The 13,640-nt window shown below is 45.9% G+C and overlaps 1 protein-coding gene across 3 annotated transcripts in view; it reads left to right on the forward strand.

Moving 5' to 3' along the window:
• The window catches only part of LOC144824675 (uncharacterized), a 1,660,589-nt gene that overhangs the window by 851,559 nt on the left and 795,390 nt on the right, over window positions 1-13,640 (forward strand). For all 3 annotated transcript variants that reach the window (XM_078683712.1, XM_078683710.1, XM_078683711.1), the window contains exon 7: window positions 7,102-7,180. In XM_078683712.1, the coding sequence (XP_078539838.1) occupies window positions 7,102-7,180 (79 nt within the window). The remainder of the gene's footprint in view (window positions 1-7,101; window positions 7,181-13,640) is intronic.

Below are 13,640 nucleotides of genomic sequence, written 5' to 3' on the forward strand. Positions count from 1 at the left end.
CCTAGGAAAGGCCCTGGACTGGGTCATCTCGTTCCTCTCCGACAGAACCCTGAGAGTCCGCCTCCCTCCCTTCCGCTCAGAAGCCACCGAGATCATCTGCGGAGTACCCCAAGGATCCTCACTCAGCCCTACCCTCTTCAATATCTACATGGGCCCCCACGCCGCCATCGCACGCAAACACAACATCAACATCATCTCCTACGCCGACGACACCCAGCTCATACTCTCCCTCACCAATGACCCTGCCACCGCCAAAACCAACCTACAGGAAGGAATGAAAGACGTCGCGGAATGGATGAGGCTCAGCCGCCTTAAGCTGAATTCAGACAAAACGGAGGTCTTCATCCTCGGACAGGCCCCCTCCGCCTGGGACGACTCCTGGTGGCCCACGGCGCTGGGCACCGCACCGACCCCCACGGACCATGCACGCAACTTGGGGTTTATCCTGGACTCCCACCTCACGATGACCAAGCACGTCAACGCCATCTCGTCATCATGCTTCAACACCCTTCGAATGCTACGTAAGATCTTCCGGTGGATCCCCAATGAAACCAGAAAGACGGTTACCTATGCCCTCGTCACTAGCCGACTGGACTACGGAAACACCCTTTACGCAGGAACCACCGCCAAGCTTCAGAAACAACTACAACGCATACAGAACGCCTCCACACCCCTCATCCTCAACATTCCTCGCCACAGCCACATATCCGCCCACCTGAAAAACCTGCACTGGCTACCCATCAACAAGAGGATCACCTTCAGGCTCCTCACCCACGCACACAAAGCTCTTCACGACATGGGCCCCGAATACCTCAACAGCCGCCTCTCGTTCTACACGCCCTCCCGACAACTACGCTCCGCCAGCCTCACCCTCGCCACCGTCTCACAGATCCGCAGAACCACCGCCGGAGGAAGATCCTTCTCCTACCTGGCGGCCAAGGCATGTAACTCCCTCCCCGCACACCTAAGAACTACCCAGGACCATCTCGCCTTCAGGAAACCTCTCAAGACCAGGCTCTTCGAGCAGCAGTAGCACCCCCCACCTTCAGCGCCTTGAGACCCTCACGGGTGAGTAGCGCGCTCTTTAAATGGACTGATTGATTGATTGATTGATTGATTGAATTTGTGGAGCAGGCTAAATCCAGAGATTGGAGTGCTGGATGGAAAACGGTATGGTTGTATATATATTCCCCTGAAAAACGTCTATTGGAACGACTTTATGTTTTTTAAACAAAATCTACGTTTTTAAATGATTGTTTACAATTGTTTTAATGGTATATTTTTTCCCCTAACTAAAGCAGACCCCCCTGCACACAAGTGCCTCATCTCTGAATGCCAGCTTACACCGTCCACCCAGTCGCTGTGCCTCCAGAACCTCCAGCAATGTCCTGCATCGCCCCTATATTGTCAGACCCCTGTGTGCTTGGCCTTTAGTTCTAGTTGCATGGCGTCGCCTTGAGTTACATGTTATGCTCAGCACCTCTACCCCAGATCCCACTGCTTGTCAGTTTTGGTAAAGTGCCGCAGGCTCTGGTTGCAGGGTATGGCATCCTGTCACTTCCTATTCCCAGCTCCTATACAAGCTCTGTACTGTATGTCCACTGCACACAACCCAGCACTATTACACTTGGTGCAGGCTTCGCCCCCGGGATACTATATTCTCCGGAAAGGCTGCGAGAACAAGAAAGGTGGAGGGTTAGCAATTATTCTGAAGGAGGAAGTTGGTTGCCACGTGCAACCCTCACATATCCTTTGATTGTGAAAGTGTTACTTTTGCTATCACTTTCTCTCCAACAACCACGTTCTCTGTGATATTGCTGTATAGACCTCCTGGAACTAATGGCAATTTCCTGTACTCTGTCAGAAGTAACAGTAAATGTGGCCAGTACCAGAGCTAATTTCTCAATATTGGGAGACTTTAATCTCCACCTGGAAGAACCAGCGAATGCACACGGTTTTGGTCTTTTACAGGACAGGATGGCCATTCAGCTGTCCCAAAGGATGTCAGGACCCATCCAGGAGAAAGGTAATTTACTTGTCACTTGGTCTGATCATCTTTTGCTCTCGCTCTTCTTGGAGTCCTGCAAGCCGCCCCTAAACATAATACCAGTTACCTGGAAAGACCGAGCTTGGTCTAAACTGCCTTTGGAAACAGAAACAGGTTCTTAGGAACCCAAACCTTCGCTAGGGTCTGATCCAACCCTAGTTAATGACAACATTTCTCGTTGGTTAGTCTTCATTGGATCTGGTGATCGCTATGAAGACTCACATGGAAAGAGCCAAGGGCAAATCGGCACCTTGGTATTCCCCTCACATTCGGAAACTTAAACATGTCTGTAAAAAAACAGAAAGGGTTTGGAAAAGAGATTATGGAGAATCTACCAATCAAAAATATCGGGACACCATTAGAGCTTTTCATGCAGAGATCAAAAAGGCTCAAGCAACTTACTTTAGGAGAAAATTAATGGTGCCAGCAACACTCCGCGCTAAATGTTCTGCGTTGTGAAACATCTTTCAGAGCCTTATTCAACAGGACCCACCCTGAAAGCATCTCCTGCAAGGTGTAACAACTTGGCAAATTTCTCTCAGAGGAAAATCAGAATATCTATGACACAATTCAACTGATTCCCCACTCTGATACTGATAGGCTTAAGGAAAATGTGTTGGCCACTAATGTATCCATGCTGAGTGCATTCCCAGCTCTAACACTTGATAGCCTCTCAGATGCTTTTAGTAAAAGTAAAATAGACTCCCTTAGGGATGTGGTTCCCCCCCCTCCCCACACTTGCATCTTGGCCAAAGGAGCAGGGGTGATCCTGCTTGAAATGGCAAATCCTTCTTTAACTTCAGGCATTGTCCCAGTGGCCTAAAAACATGCCATAGTTAAAGCACTTTTGAAAAAGCCCAACTTGGATCTGCTTGATTCCCCAAATTACCACCCAATATCTCTTTTGCCAGGAATAAATAAAGTACTTAAAAAACATTCCAATCGGTCGCTCTCAGAATGCTCACAGAACCATATTTTTCACCCTATGCAGACTGGATTCGTCCCTATCACAGCATTGAGACTGCTCTTTTGGCGGTGGTAAAAGAGGTTAAATGGCTACTGGATCTGGGAAGTTCGACAACGATTATCGTCCTAGATATTACTTCAGCTTTCAATACCCTAAGTCACTCCATTCTTGGGGAGAGACTAGGGAGTGCTGGAATTGTTGGATCTTCTTTAGCCTGGCTTAAGTCTTTCCTGGAAGATCGGACCTTTAAGGTCTTTGAGGGGGACTGTGCTTTCGAGAGCCTCCTCAAATGCGGACAACTCCAAGGCTCGTCGCTGAGACCTACCCTTTGTAATGTATATATCAGACCTCTGGCTGATATCATCTTTCCTTTTGGGAATTCAATAATATTGTATGCGGATGATACACAACTGTTCTTCTCACTTAACCAGACAGATGTCTCTGCATTCCCCGTCTTTAGGTCCCTGTCTAGAGAATGTTGCGTATTGGATGAAGAACTTGTGCCTCAAATTAAATGGAGACAAAACAGAGCTACGCTCTTGGGCATCAACCCTGACCCGTTTTCGCATCCGGGCTGGCCAAGCTGCCTAGATCCCCCTTTAACTCCAAAACCAGCCATAAAGAGGTCAGGGGTGGGGCCGGCTGACTCTCTCAACTTTGACTCTAAAGCCATAAAACTATCTGCTGTGGCATGCTGAGAATGCTGTGTAAAGTTCTTCCCCTTCTCCCCTCCGCCTCAAAAGGAATGGTAGTCCAGGTGCTTATTCTCACTCGCCTGGATTAGAGCAATTCATTTTTTTCTGGTAGGGCCTAAAGACATGATAAAGAAATTGTAGGTGGTACAGAACTCTGCCGCAAGAATACTGTATAACATTCTGAGACATCAATCTGAGTGACAAGCTCTATGTCTCCTCCACTGGCTTCCAGTGGCAGAGAGGATTACATTTAAATCACTCTGTAACACCCGAAGGGCACTTCTTGACAAAGGGCCGTTAATTACTCAGTCATTGCTTTCCCCTTATAGACCTGGGAGATCGTTGCACTCCTCTAATGCCTATTTGGCCAAGATCCCAATTATCAGGAGAGAAAAATTCGGAGGGCAATCTTTTTCTTATAATGTAGCAAAACTGTGGAATAGCCTTCCCTTCTCTCCTCTGTCGATTGAAAAGGAGATTTCCTTCCACAAATCATTAAAAACCTGGCTCTTTTAGAATGAGTCTTTGTTAATCCCTTTTCTGTGCCTCACTAACAGCGCTTTGCATGCTTATGGGTAGCCATGTGCTATACAAGTGCTTATCCTCTTCGACGCAATGCAAATTCTGCCACGGTGTGGAGGAATTTGACGCATGCGCAGTTCGGACGGCCCCCGGCCGTCCGATGCACACGAGCACCATGACGTCGATGGGCGGCGGCCGCCCGACGCATTGAAGAGGTTATAGAATAAAATGGAATAGAAAACCCTGTATGTTTAGCAGAATTTGAAGCCTCTGGCCATGATCTGATCCCAGCTCCATGTCTTCAATATCCGCTGCCAGTTGCCTTTAACTGATCAAAATGGGCTCTGGGCACAGGGCTGTCATGTTTGTGCCTAAAACTAAGTGGAAGCAGTTATGTAGTACCAAAGCTCATGCAGTTATGAATGGAGAATTGTCTCCTACACGCTGCCGTTCAGCATGCTGCATTATGTTGAGCACATGGCCTTCTGATTGTTGGGGTTTTCCTGTTCCTCTGCACATGTGGGAACTCAGTGAGTTTTCCTATAGATGGCCAAGGGTGTGGAGGGCAGGTGTTGGGTATCTAGGAAACTGTAGTGTGTGGTATGTCAAGCTAGCAGTGTTTCTTCTTGGACTCATGTGTGCCAAGAATCCTTCATCAAGAGCCAAGTAAGACTGTATAAAGTGCCAAGTCCAAGATGGGGGTCTCTCTATTAGAGGTTATGGGAACTAAAATACCAAAGATGTAGCAGTGTCTTTTCCTATCAGGATTCAGGCTATAAGACAGACACACGGGGACTGGAGATGCTGGAAGACAAGTTGATGGAGGGGGAGATGAGCATACTAGGCCACTGACTACTAGTGACTCACATAAACTTACTTACTGTGTTAGGATCATTGCTAGGTCAAGATGGCTAGATCTTTATTTAGACCCTGTGGTAACTTAGTCCTGTATCTAGCAAAGTGTTATGTGTTTACATTAGCTTTCTGAACCACCCTTTTTGCGCTCCCTTTACTGGTCATTATTTTTCCTTTTTGAGGTTCTCTCCTCTCCTGTTAGTCCTTGCCTCTTCTTGTATTGTTGGCTGTGCTATCACTGCTTCTATTTCTTCATACATTCCTACATGTGAGTGTTCTTCATTGTCCTGGAGCCTTGGCCAGATTTCGGGTTTGCTCTTGGCTTGTCCTAGCACCATTTGCTGCTTGAAGTGATAAACCCTGTATCAGATGTTATTTGTTACTTGCTGCTCATCTGGTATGCCAGAGTACGCCCTCTGAAGTCCAGCTGGTGTATTCTATTTATTACTGTAACATCCAAAAAGACAGAGTAGTGCGGTCCCTTGCAACAGACAAGAACTTGGATAGTGGTCTTCAGTCTTGACTTCTCTTTCACACGCCCTTCTCTGTTTCACCCCTGATTTCTGTGTCTTGTGATGCATTCTATCTTTTTCATCAGCACAGCCATGCAGGGACAGAAGGGGGTCTCCGTAGGTTCCAATACCGAAACCTGACTCTTCCTATGAGGTTAGTTCCTACTAAGGCATATAAAAGATGGACCTTGAAAGGCAAGCTGTGTTGCAACAAATTCATTGACTGATAGTTAATTGCGTTCTTCACCCACTAGCTGTACATTTTTGTTGATGATTTTTTTGCAGCAAATTAGATTAATTTAGAATTAACCTTTTCTTCTGTAATCTTGCTTAGTATCTTTTTCTATAGTTGTCATGTTTTATTCTCAAGTTGTTTGGATCAACTTTCTTTTGGAGCTTCTGACTCGGGAACTGTATCTTGCTAGCCTCTTTTCTCCTTCCTGATGTCAGAGTGAGTTTGGTGCTTTGTAAGCATGGGTGATTAACTCTGCTCCGCCAGTGGAGTTTGCGGAGTTTTAGAACTCCGCACTCCGTTTGGAGTGCGAAGTTTGCAAAAACTCTGCACTTGAATGAAGTGGAGCAGAGTTTACTGGGGCCAGTAGTGGAGGAGTGACTAGACTGATCACCCAAGTGGTGGCTATCGGTGGCAGCGCAGCATGGACACCAGTGTTTTCTAGCTGCCCTGCCATAGCTTCCTCTTCATGGCTCCTGCTCTCTGCAGTTCTTGCTGAGTTGGGGTTAGCTGCTGCACTAAACTGGCTGAGTCTCCCGCATTCCGACTTCCGAGTTCTGAGCCGAAGCAGCGGGGCCTCAGGCCTCAGTCAGTCGGCAACCTTCTTCTATCAGCTGAGTGTGTGAGCAGGAGCCAGGAAGAGGAAGCAAAGGCTGGGTGGCCTGGAGGCACTGGCGGCCATCACGGATAGCCTCAGGTAAGGTCAGGAGGCCTTATATATGGTATATATACAGGGGGTGCAGTTACTCCACAAGGGCGCGGAACTCTGTGGAATTTCACTGAGTTTTCCAGTAACTCTGTGTAATTCCGCAGAGTACAACTCCGCGAACTGCGCCTGCCATTAGTGCTTTGCTGATTTCACCACTGCAGTCTACAGTCCAGTAATGAGAAAGGTCTGCAGAGTAGGGTAGGAGCTGTCATTATATATTTATGAAACTACTATTTCACAGGGACCCTTGAAATATTTTCCATGTTTCACAGGTCACTATAAAATGTGGGCTTATACACCATTGTGTTTTGGGGACAAACAGCTCACAGATCTTAATATTTAAAAACATAGAAGAGAATCAGTGACCTTAACTCCCTCTGTACAGTTATGTAATAAGTACGATCTCCCTGGCCAGCGTACACACTGCTGGAGACTTTCTGTCACTTTCGTGTATATACTCATAAGTCCGCTCCCTTTCACACGATCTCCCTGCCACACTCTGTCCCTTACTTTCTTAGGCTCTCTCTCACACTCACAAAGTTGTCTTTATTTTCCCTTTCAGCTGTGAACCAAGAGACATGATGCTCCCTCAGGATGGCAGAGTAAGCAGCACCGCCAAGACCCCCAGGGATGTCTACGAGGTAAGGGGCTTATACTCTGAGCTTCGTCTATTTTTGTAACCAGTAATTAAAGTCCCATAGGGGATTTTACATTTCTTTTGTACCATCTGCAGTGTAACTCACCTCTTTTTGGTGGTGTGAATTTTAAGGTAAATGTAATGCTTGCAAAAAGTGCCAGATTAAAGGTGATGGATATCTACACCCGCCCACGGTATCACAGTCTTCAGGACCTAGGTACTGTCTTCAGTGTGTACTATCTTGCTTTAGCAAAGGCGGGTGAAGCAATACAAACCTATGAGATTCAATAGAGCCCTCCATGCCCTCCACTCCTTCCATATTCAGTCACTCTTTCCTACACCAGGACTGACATGGTCTACAACTTTATCACTGGTTACTGAGGGTGGTTATATCCTTGTTAAACGACAAGCTGAGATTGGCCCTTACCTTGCTGTGGCAAAATCTGGATGGATGAGGGCGACAACCTAAAAAAAAAAGTTTGCCAGGCTACAAATAAAGGAACAAAAACTCGTTCACAAAGGTACTCCACAGAAATATGGAATGTTAGCAGAAGGCTACATCGTGAACCTATGGAGAGGAAAAAGGCAAACCGGAGCAAAATCTCTCCAGGAATAAGGCAACAAGACAATGGGGAGGAGAGAACATGCGAAAATACATGGGAATGCTAGACAAGACTATATAGAGTGCAGCAGTTAGAAAATGTAAAGGGTTTTAATAATGCCTTTAGCTAGTTGCCCACAGTGCTTAATTTGAACAGGTGTTTGCAGGTGCCAGGCACCACCACAGTGCAGACTTATTCTATGTGGTTAATTTATGGGATCATGAAGATGTTTAACTATGTATCTAATTCGTTGGTGTCGCTGTGACAGGGGCAGGTGTCATTCTTTTTCTTCAGAGCGCCTGGGCAATACTTCAAAATAACAGGGCACTAATCTAGAAGAAGGGTGTAGAATCATAGTGAAAGAAAGCACAAGTTGAAAATGTAATAAAAAAGTGAACAAAGATATATCATGGGGGTTTGGGTACTTCCTCAGTACGAGGGGAGTGGAGTACAGAAGAGTGGGCTGAGGAGTCTAAGAAAGTAGTGATTTTCCTGGGTAGCCTCTCTGATATATGGTCCTCCTCTCAATTTAATACTTCTATTATTGATCTCCTCCTAGCAGTAGCGTTTCAACAGATTACCAAGGCATGGAAGGATACTTCATCCATATCCTATCAGGCTTGGTGGTATGGTGTTTGTTTTAATCATAGATTAGATAGAGCTTATGTTTATCCTGTTACAGTTGCTATCAAACGTGATTTACTGTGGTTGCCTATCACTACTTTCTTAGACTCCTCAGCCAAATCTTCTGTACTCCACTCCCCTCGTACTGAGGAAGTACCCAAACCCCCATGATATATCTTTGTTCACTTTTTTATTACATTTTCAACTTGTGCTTTCTTTCACTATGATTCTACACCTTTCTTCTAGATTATTGCAAGTTTAATTTCCAATGATGTGATTTATATATTGATATTGCATTTTCTTTGCTGAGTCTCTCTCTCTCTTCTTTTCTCTCTCTTCCTTCTCCTTCTTTTCTCTTCCCTTCCTTCTCTCTTTCTCCTTTTTTCCTACTCTTATATATTATAATGTTTGCTTACATGGTTTTCATATCAATTTTTGTATCTATGTTTTCCTTGCTGCATTCTTATACCCAATACATTTTTTCTTAAACTTAAAAGGATATATTTTAAGCACTTTGCATAATGCTCTGTTTTTGTTTTCCTGCCCCATCCTATTTCTTTCTTTTTCTCTTTCTTTCTTTCTTTCTTTCCTTTACTCTCTTTCTTTCTTTCTTCCCTTCCTTCTCCCCTTCTTAAATTTGTGGTATCTTACTTTATATTTGATTGCTGTTTACTTTCTATTAAGATTATATTGTATGTTTTCTGGTTGCAATCTTTTCCTGAAATAAACTTCCTTTAAACCTAAAAAATAACAGGGCACAACGGGAACACTTTTAAAAATCGGACGCTTCACACTTTAGGATACCAAAATACAATGTAAACAAAGCTCAACATTCATTTGCAAAGTAAAAGGGAAAATATTTTACGGCAAGTTCCCGTATACGAAATGGCAATAATACACATGTAAAATAAATGCATGTAGTGAATGTATATACACAAGAATAAATGTATAGAAAGATAACTGCATGTACACAAGAATAAGTAATTAGAATTTGGAATACTTCACTGGCTGTCTTTTTGCGGTCATCCTCGCCAGCATAACTGGGGAACTCGTTGACAGTCTCAGGCAGGAGGTCTCAACCGGGCTCACAAAGAAGGCCCTGGGCAGCTCGTCCGCTCCACAGGAGAGTTCCTGTCACAGCGGCAAGAGGTTTCTGTCTTTATATTCTTTACTAACACGGAGAGAGATTTCTAGATGCTCTCCTGCCCTTCAGCTGCTCTATTGGTATTGGCTACACTCTCTGCATCGAGTTCACTCAACAGAGCTTGTGAGGCTCCGATCAGAATTCGGAGGCAAAATTCTTCACATTCTCATCCTTGGACACTGTACGCATCCCACACTGTATGTTCTATCAGTTTATCTCTCTCGCTCGGTGAAGTGAGAAACATAAACAACGTATATATGCAAGTAACCTGGGCCTGACTGTATTCACAGCTGAAAGACATGGTCAGACAGAGACAAGATGAAACTGTGCTCACAAAATGTAGTAAAAGTAAAATGGAGTCAATGGTCAATACACAATCTCGCAATGTATAACTGCCCGTAGCATCACAGCAGGTCTCTGCCTTTCACAGCTACTAGGACCTGCCTCCTACCAGAAGAGTTGAGCCTGACTTATTCCCATGTACAGCGATGCAGGCTGCATTGTGTCCTGGGTTCAATAGTGTCCTCATATATCAGTGCAAACCAACTGTGTGATGAAGGCTTCTGTGACAGTGTCTGATATGTCTAGGATTCGGAGAGACTCATGAGCATACAGGAAGAGTCCCAGTGTAATTGGTGATTGAGAGGTGCATTCTTAAAGTCACCCATCTACCCACATTACTCTGCTCATTCGTACTCCTCGACAATACTATTTGCATCCTCTCATCTTGCAAGGAAAGTCCAACTCTGCTTGGTCCTAAAATGGCAGGGCCATTTCCTTACATTCTGTAGCCAGACCTTTTCTTTTGACCCTTGGGCATTGTTCCCAAGAAAGCAAAAATGGAATTCAAACTGGTTACCTTTCGTGGACTTCAGGCAACTCAGTCAATAATTTCACTTATTAAAACGAATGCTGTGTGGCATATTCTAATATTGGCAGGGCAGAGGAAATGGCAGGAAAATGCTAAGACTTTTATAAAATCAGCTTTCTGTATATTGCCGGTGGGCCTGACCAGTTTAAGCTCGTAGGCATAAAGTTTGAAGAACAGATAGCCGACAAAGCAATTCGAGTGGATGTTCCAAGGCGTGCATGCTGAATACTTTAAGTATATTCTTTGAGTGAACGGTGAGAGTAAAGGTGGGATCAGAGCAAGAGCTGTACTACCTCAGTTTATTTCTTTGTTTGTGGGAAGATCAAGCAATCGAGGCAAATGTTTACCAGTGACGAGAATTTTGAAAGAGGTAGCAAAAGATATGCGAGTGCCACCATCACCTGAGAAGATGGCAAGGCCGACCACTACCATCACATTTTTAGGCATAGGACTTGATCCTGTGGCTATTGTGTTTTGCTGGTGGATAAAATACAAGAAATGAGACGGCTTCTGGAAAAGGTGATTGGTAATTAAAAATGGAAGGTACAGGTAATGCAGCAAGTACTAGGCCACCTGAAATTTGGTGGCTCCAATCAGAGATTTTTATAGCCTGATGCATTTGCCTTGAGAGAGAAGCCCCTAAACCCCACTGCAGGATTAAGATTACAGAACAGATTAAATAGAATTTGGTTATCCAGGTTTGTTTCTTGGATGGGTACAGATAGTTATGATTTGGTTTCAGAATGACCAGTTGATCTGGAGTGGAATTTTTCCCAAACATTGAGTGCAGGGAGAGCTTGCGTTTATTGAATATTGGCAAGAGGTCTGGAGCAAATAAGGGCACAGCATTACATTTCCAGAGTTCTTCCCTATAGTGTTACCGGTGAGACTGTTGGGATGTGCACTAAAGAACAGAAAAATGACTTTTGAGAGTGATAAGGCGCCGAAGGTGCGCCTAAAGTTAGCCCGTCTGCGCCCGTCCGCGCCTCGTCAGCGCTCAGGGCCAGGATCCCTGTGTGTGCAAAGGCGGAGTCATTGGGGGTAAGGATCTCTTATGAAAGGGAGGCACTATTAAGCATGAATACTGTCCTGCGATGCTCTCATAGACAATGGGAGGTGGTTAACGATAGGCTGAAGACTTGCTCCCTATGTCACTTTCGTTTTTGTTTGAATCAGTCAGACCCCCCCCTCTCTTCAGAGGGAACTCCATTATTCGTGCAGCCCTTATTAACGCACGGTCGCTGGTGAAACACGCCGCGGACGTCCATGAGTTGATCGCGGACGAACAACTCGACCTTTTGTTACTGAGAGGTTGAACGATTCTTGCGCCCCAGTGATTGAACTAGCGACTCCCAGGGGATTTAAAATTGCAAGGGTTGACCGTCTGTCAGGCAGAGGGGGTGGTGTTGCAATAGTGTTTAGAGAAAGGTGGACGCTCACTAAAGAACTCACGGGGGTGATTATGGACGGTGAAGCAATGGAGTTCTCACTAAACATATCCCCTCACTTTTCTTTGGGGGGCTATTGGCCTACCGACCCCTGGGTCCGCCGGGCACCTTTCTTAAATCTCTAAACGAGGTCATTGCCTCTCGTGTGCTCCGGTTCTCCCGGTTTCTTTTACTAGGTGATTTTAATATTCATTTGGAAAACCCGCTGGCCCCAGGGTCTAGGGACCTGTTGGAGCTTTGTAATTTGAGTCATATGACTCAGCAGGTCCGGGCTGCCACTGATAAAGGTGGGCATATATTGGACCCAGTATGCTCCAACTTCGAGATTAATGTGTCAGCTCCCACTTTTTGGTTAGTTTTTCGTGGAGCAGTGAAAACGCTCATCTGATGGCGGCCAAGGCCCCGGGACAGTACTCTAAGAGGATTAACATCCTGGCCCTGTCTAGAGTACTGTCCCGGACTCGCCCGGAAGATGCAGCCGACCCTGATGCAGCAGTGGAGGGGTTCTCGGACTGGATCAGCCAGACCATTAACTCACTCCCTCAGTCCTCCACGAAACACCGTCCACGGAGCTCTCCCTCTCAACCATGGTTCACAGACTCTCTAAAAACTATGAAATTAGGATGTAAAAAACTAGAGCGGGAATGGCGTCAGGAGTACTGCCCCCGTGCCAAGGTGGCACTTCGCGCCGCCCAGAGGGTGTATTATGCGGCCATTAAAGAAGCCAAGGGAAATTTCGTTGCTGAAAAAATTCTGAAGGCTAAAAATAACAGCAAATAAATTTTTGCCATTGTCCACAGCTTCTTATCACCCGTGGCTGAATCCGCCTCCTCTCCTATTTCGTCCCAATGGTGTGAGGATTTATCCACTTTCTTTATTACCAAGATCCAAAAGATTCAGGATAGCCTACGGACCACCCCCCTTGGACAACACTCCCCTCCAGCTCCTTTAGTCCATAGCACTATTGTGCCTAAGCAGCTCTTCTCGAATTTCATTTCAGCGGAGGAGAAAGATGTCTTAGCCATCATAAAATCTTTAAAATCTGGCTCGCCGGCAGACCCATGTCCTGCGAGGGTCCCAAGTGGGGTGGCGGAGATAGTTGCCCCAGAGATAGTGGTGTTGGTTAACAACTCACTGCTATCTGGAAGAGTGCCCCGGCAATGGAAACATGCTAAACTCCTCCCTCTCCTGAATAAACCTTCTGCCGACGCCACAGTGCTCTCCAACTATCATCCCATCTCCCTTCTTCCGGCCTTAGCTAAAGTGTGTGAAAAAATGGCTTTTAAACAACTGGAGAGTTTTGTGGAATCCTCAGGAGCTCTGCACCCGGCTCAATCCGGGTTTAGGACAGCGTTCAGTACTGAGACTGCGCTTGTAGAGATCGCGGAGGCTATTAGGGAATGCCTGGACGCGGGCGGCAGAGCGGCTCTGGTTTTGCTCGACCTCTCTGCCGCCTTTGATACGGTACCCCACCTCCAGCTTCTCTCCCGCCTGTCTGACATCGGCATAACTGGCACGGCTTGGGAATGGGTAAAATCCTTTTTGGTCCCAACAGGTATGGATGCCCCCTTTCTCGTCGCCGGATAGCACAGTGTCCACCGGTGTCCTCCAGGGATCCACACTGAGCCCTCTTCTGTTCAATGTCTACCTGACACCTCTTATCTATCTGGCGGAGAAGCTGGGTGCCAAAATTATGTCTTATGCCGATGACACCCAGCTTCTCTTCACGTGGAAGGGTAATGATCTTCACACAGAGGTGGCCCATCGGTGTCTGT

Source organism: Lissotriton helveticus, chromosome 3_1, assembly GCF_964261635.1.
Source record: "Lissotriton helveticus chromosome 3_1, aLisHel1.1, whole genome shotgun sequence".
NCBI classification, from domain to species: Eukaryota; Metazoa; Chordata; class Amphibia; order Caudata; family Salamandridae; genus Lissotriton; species Lissotriton helveticus.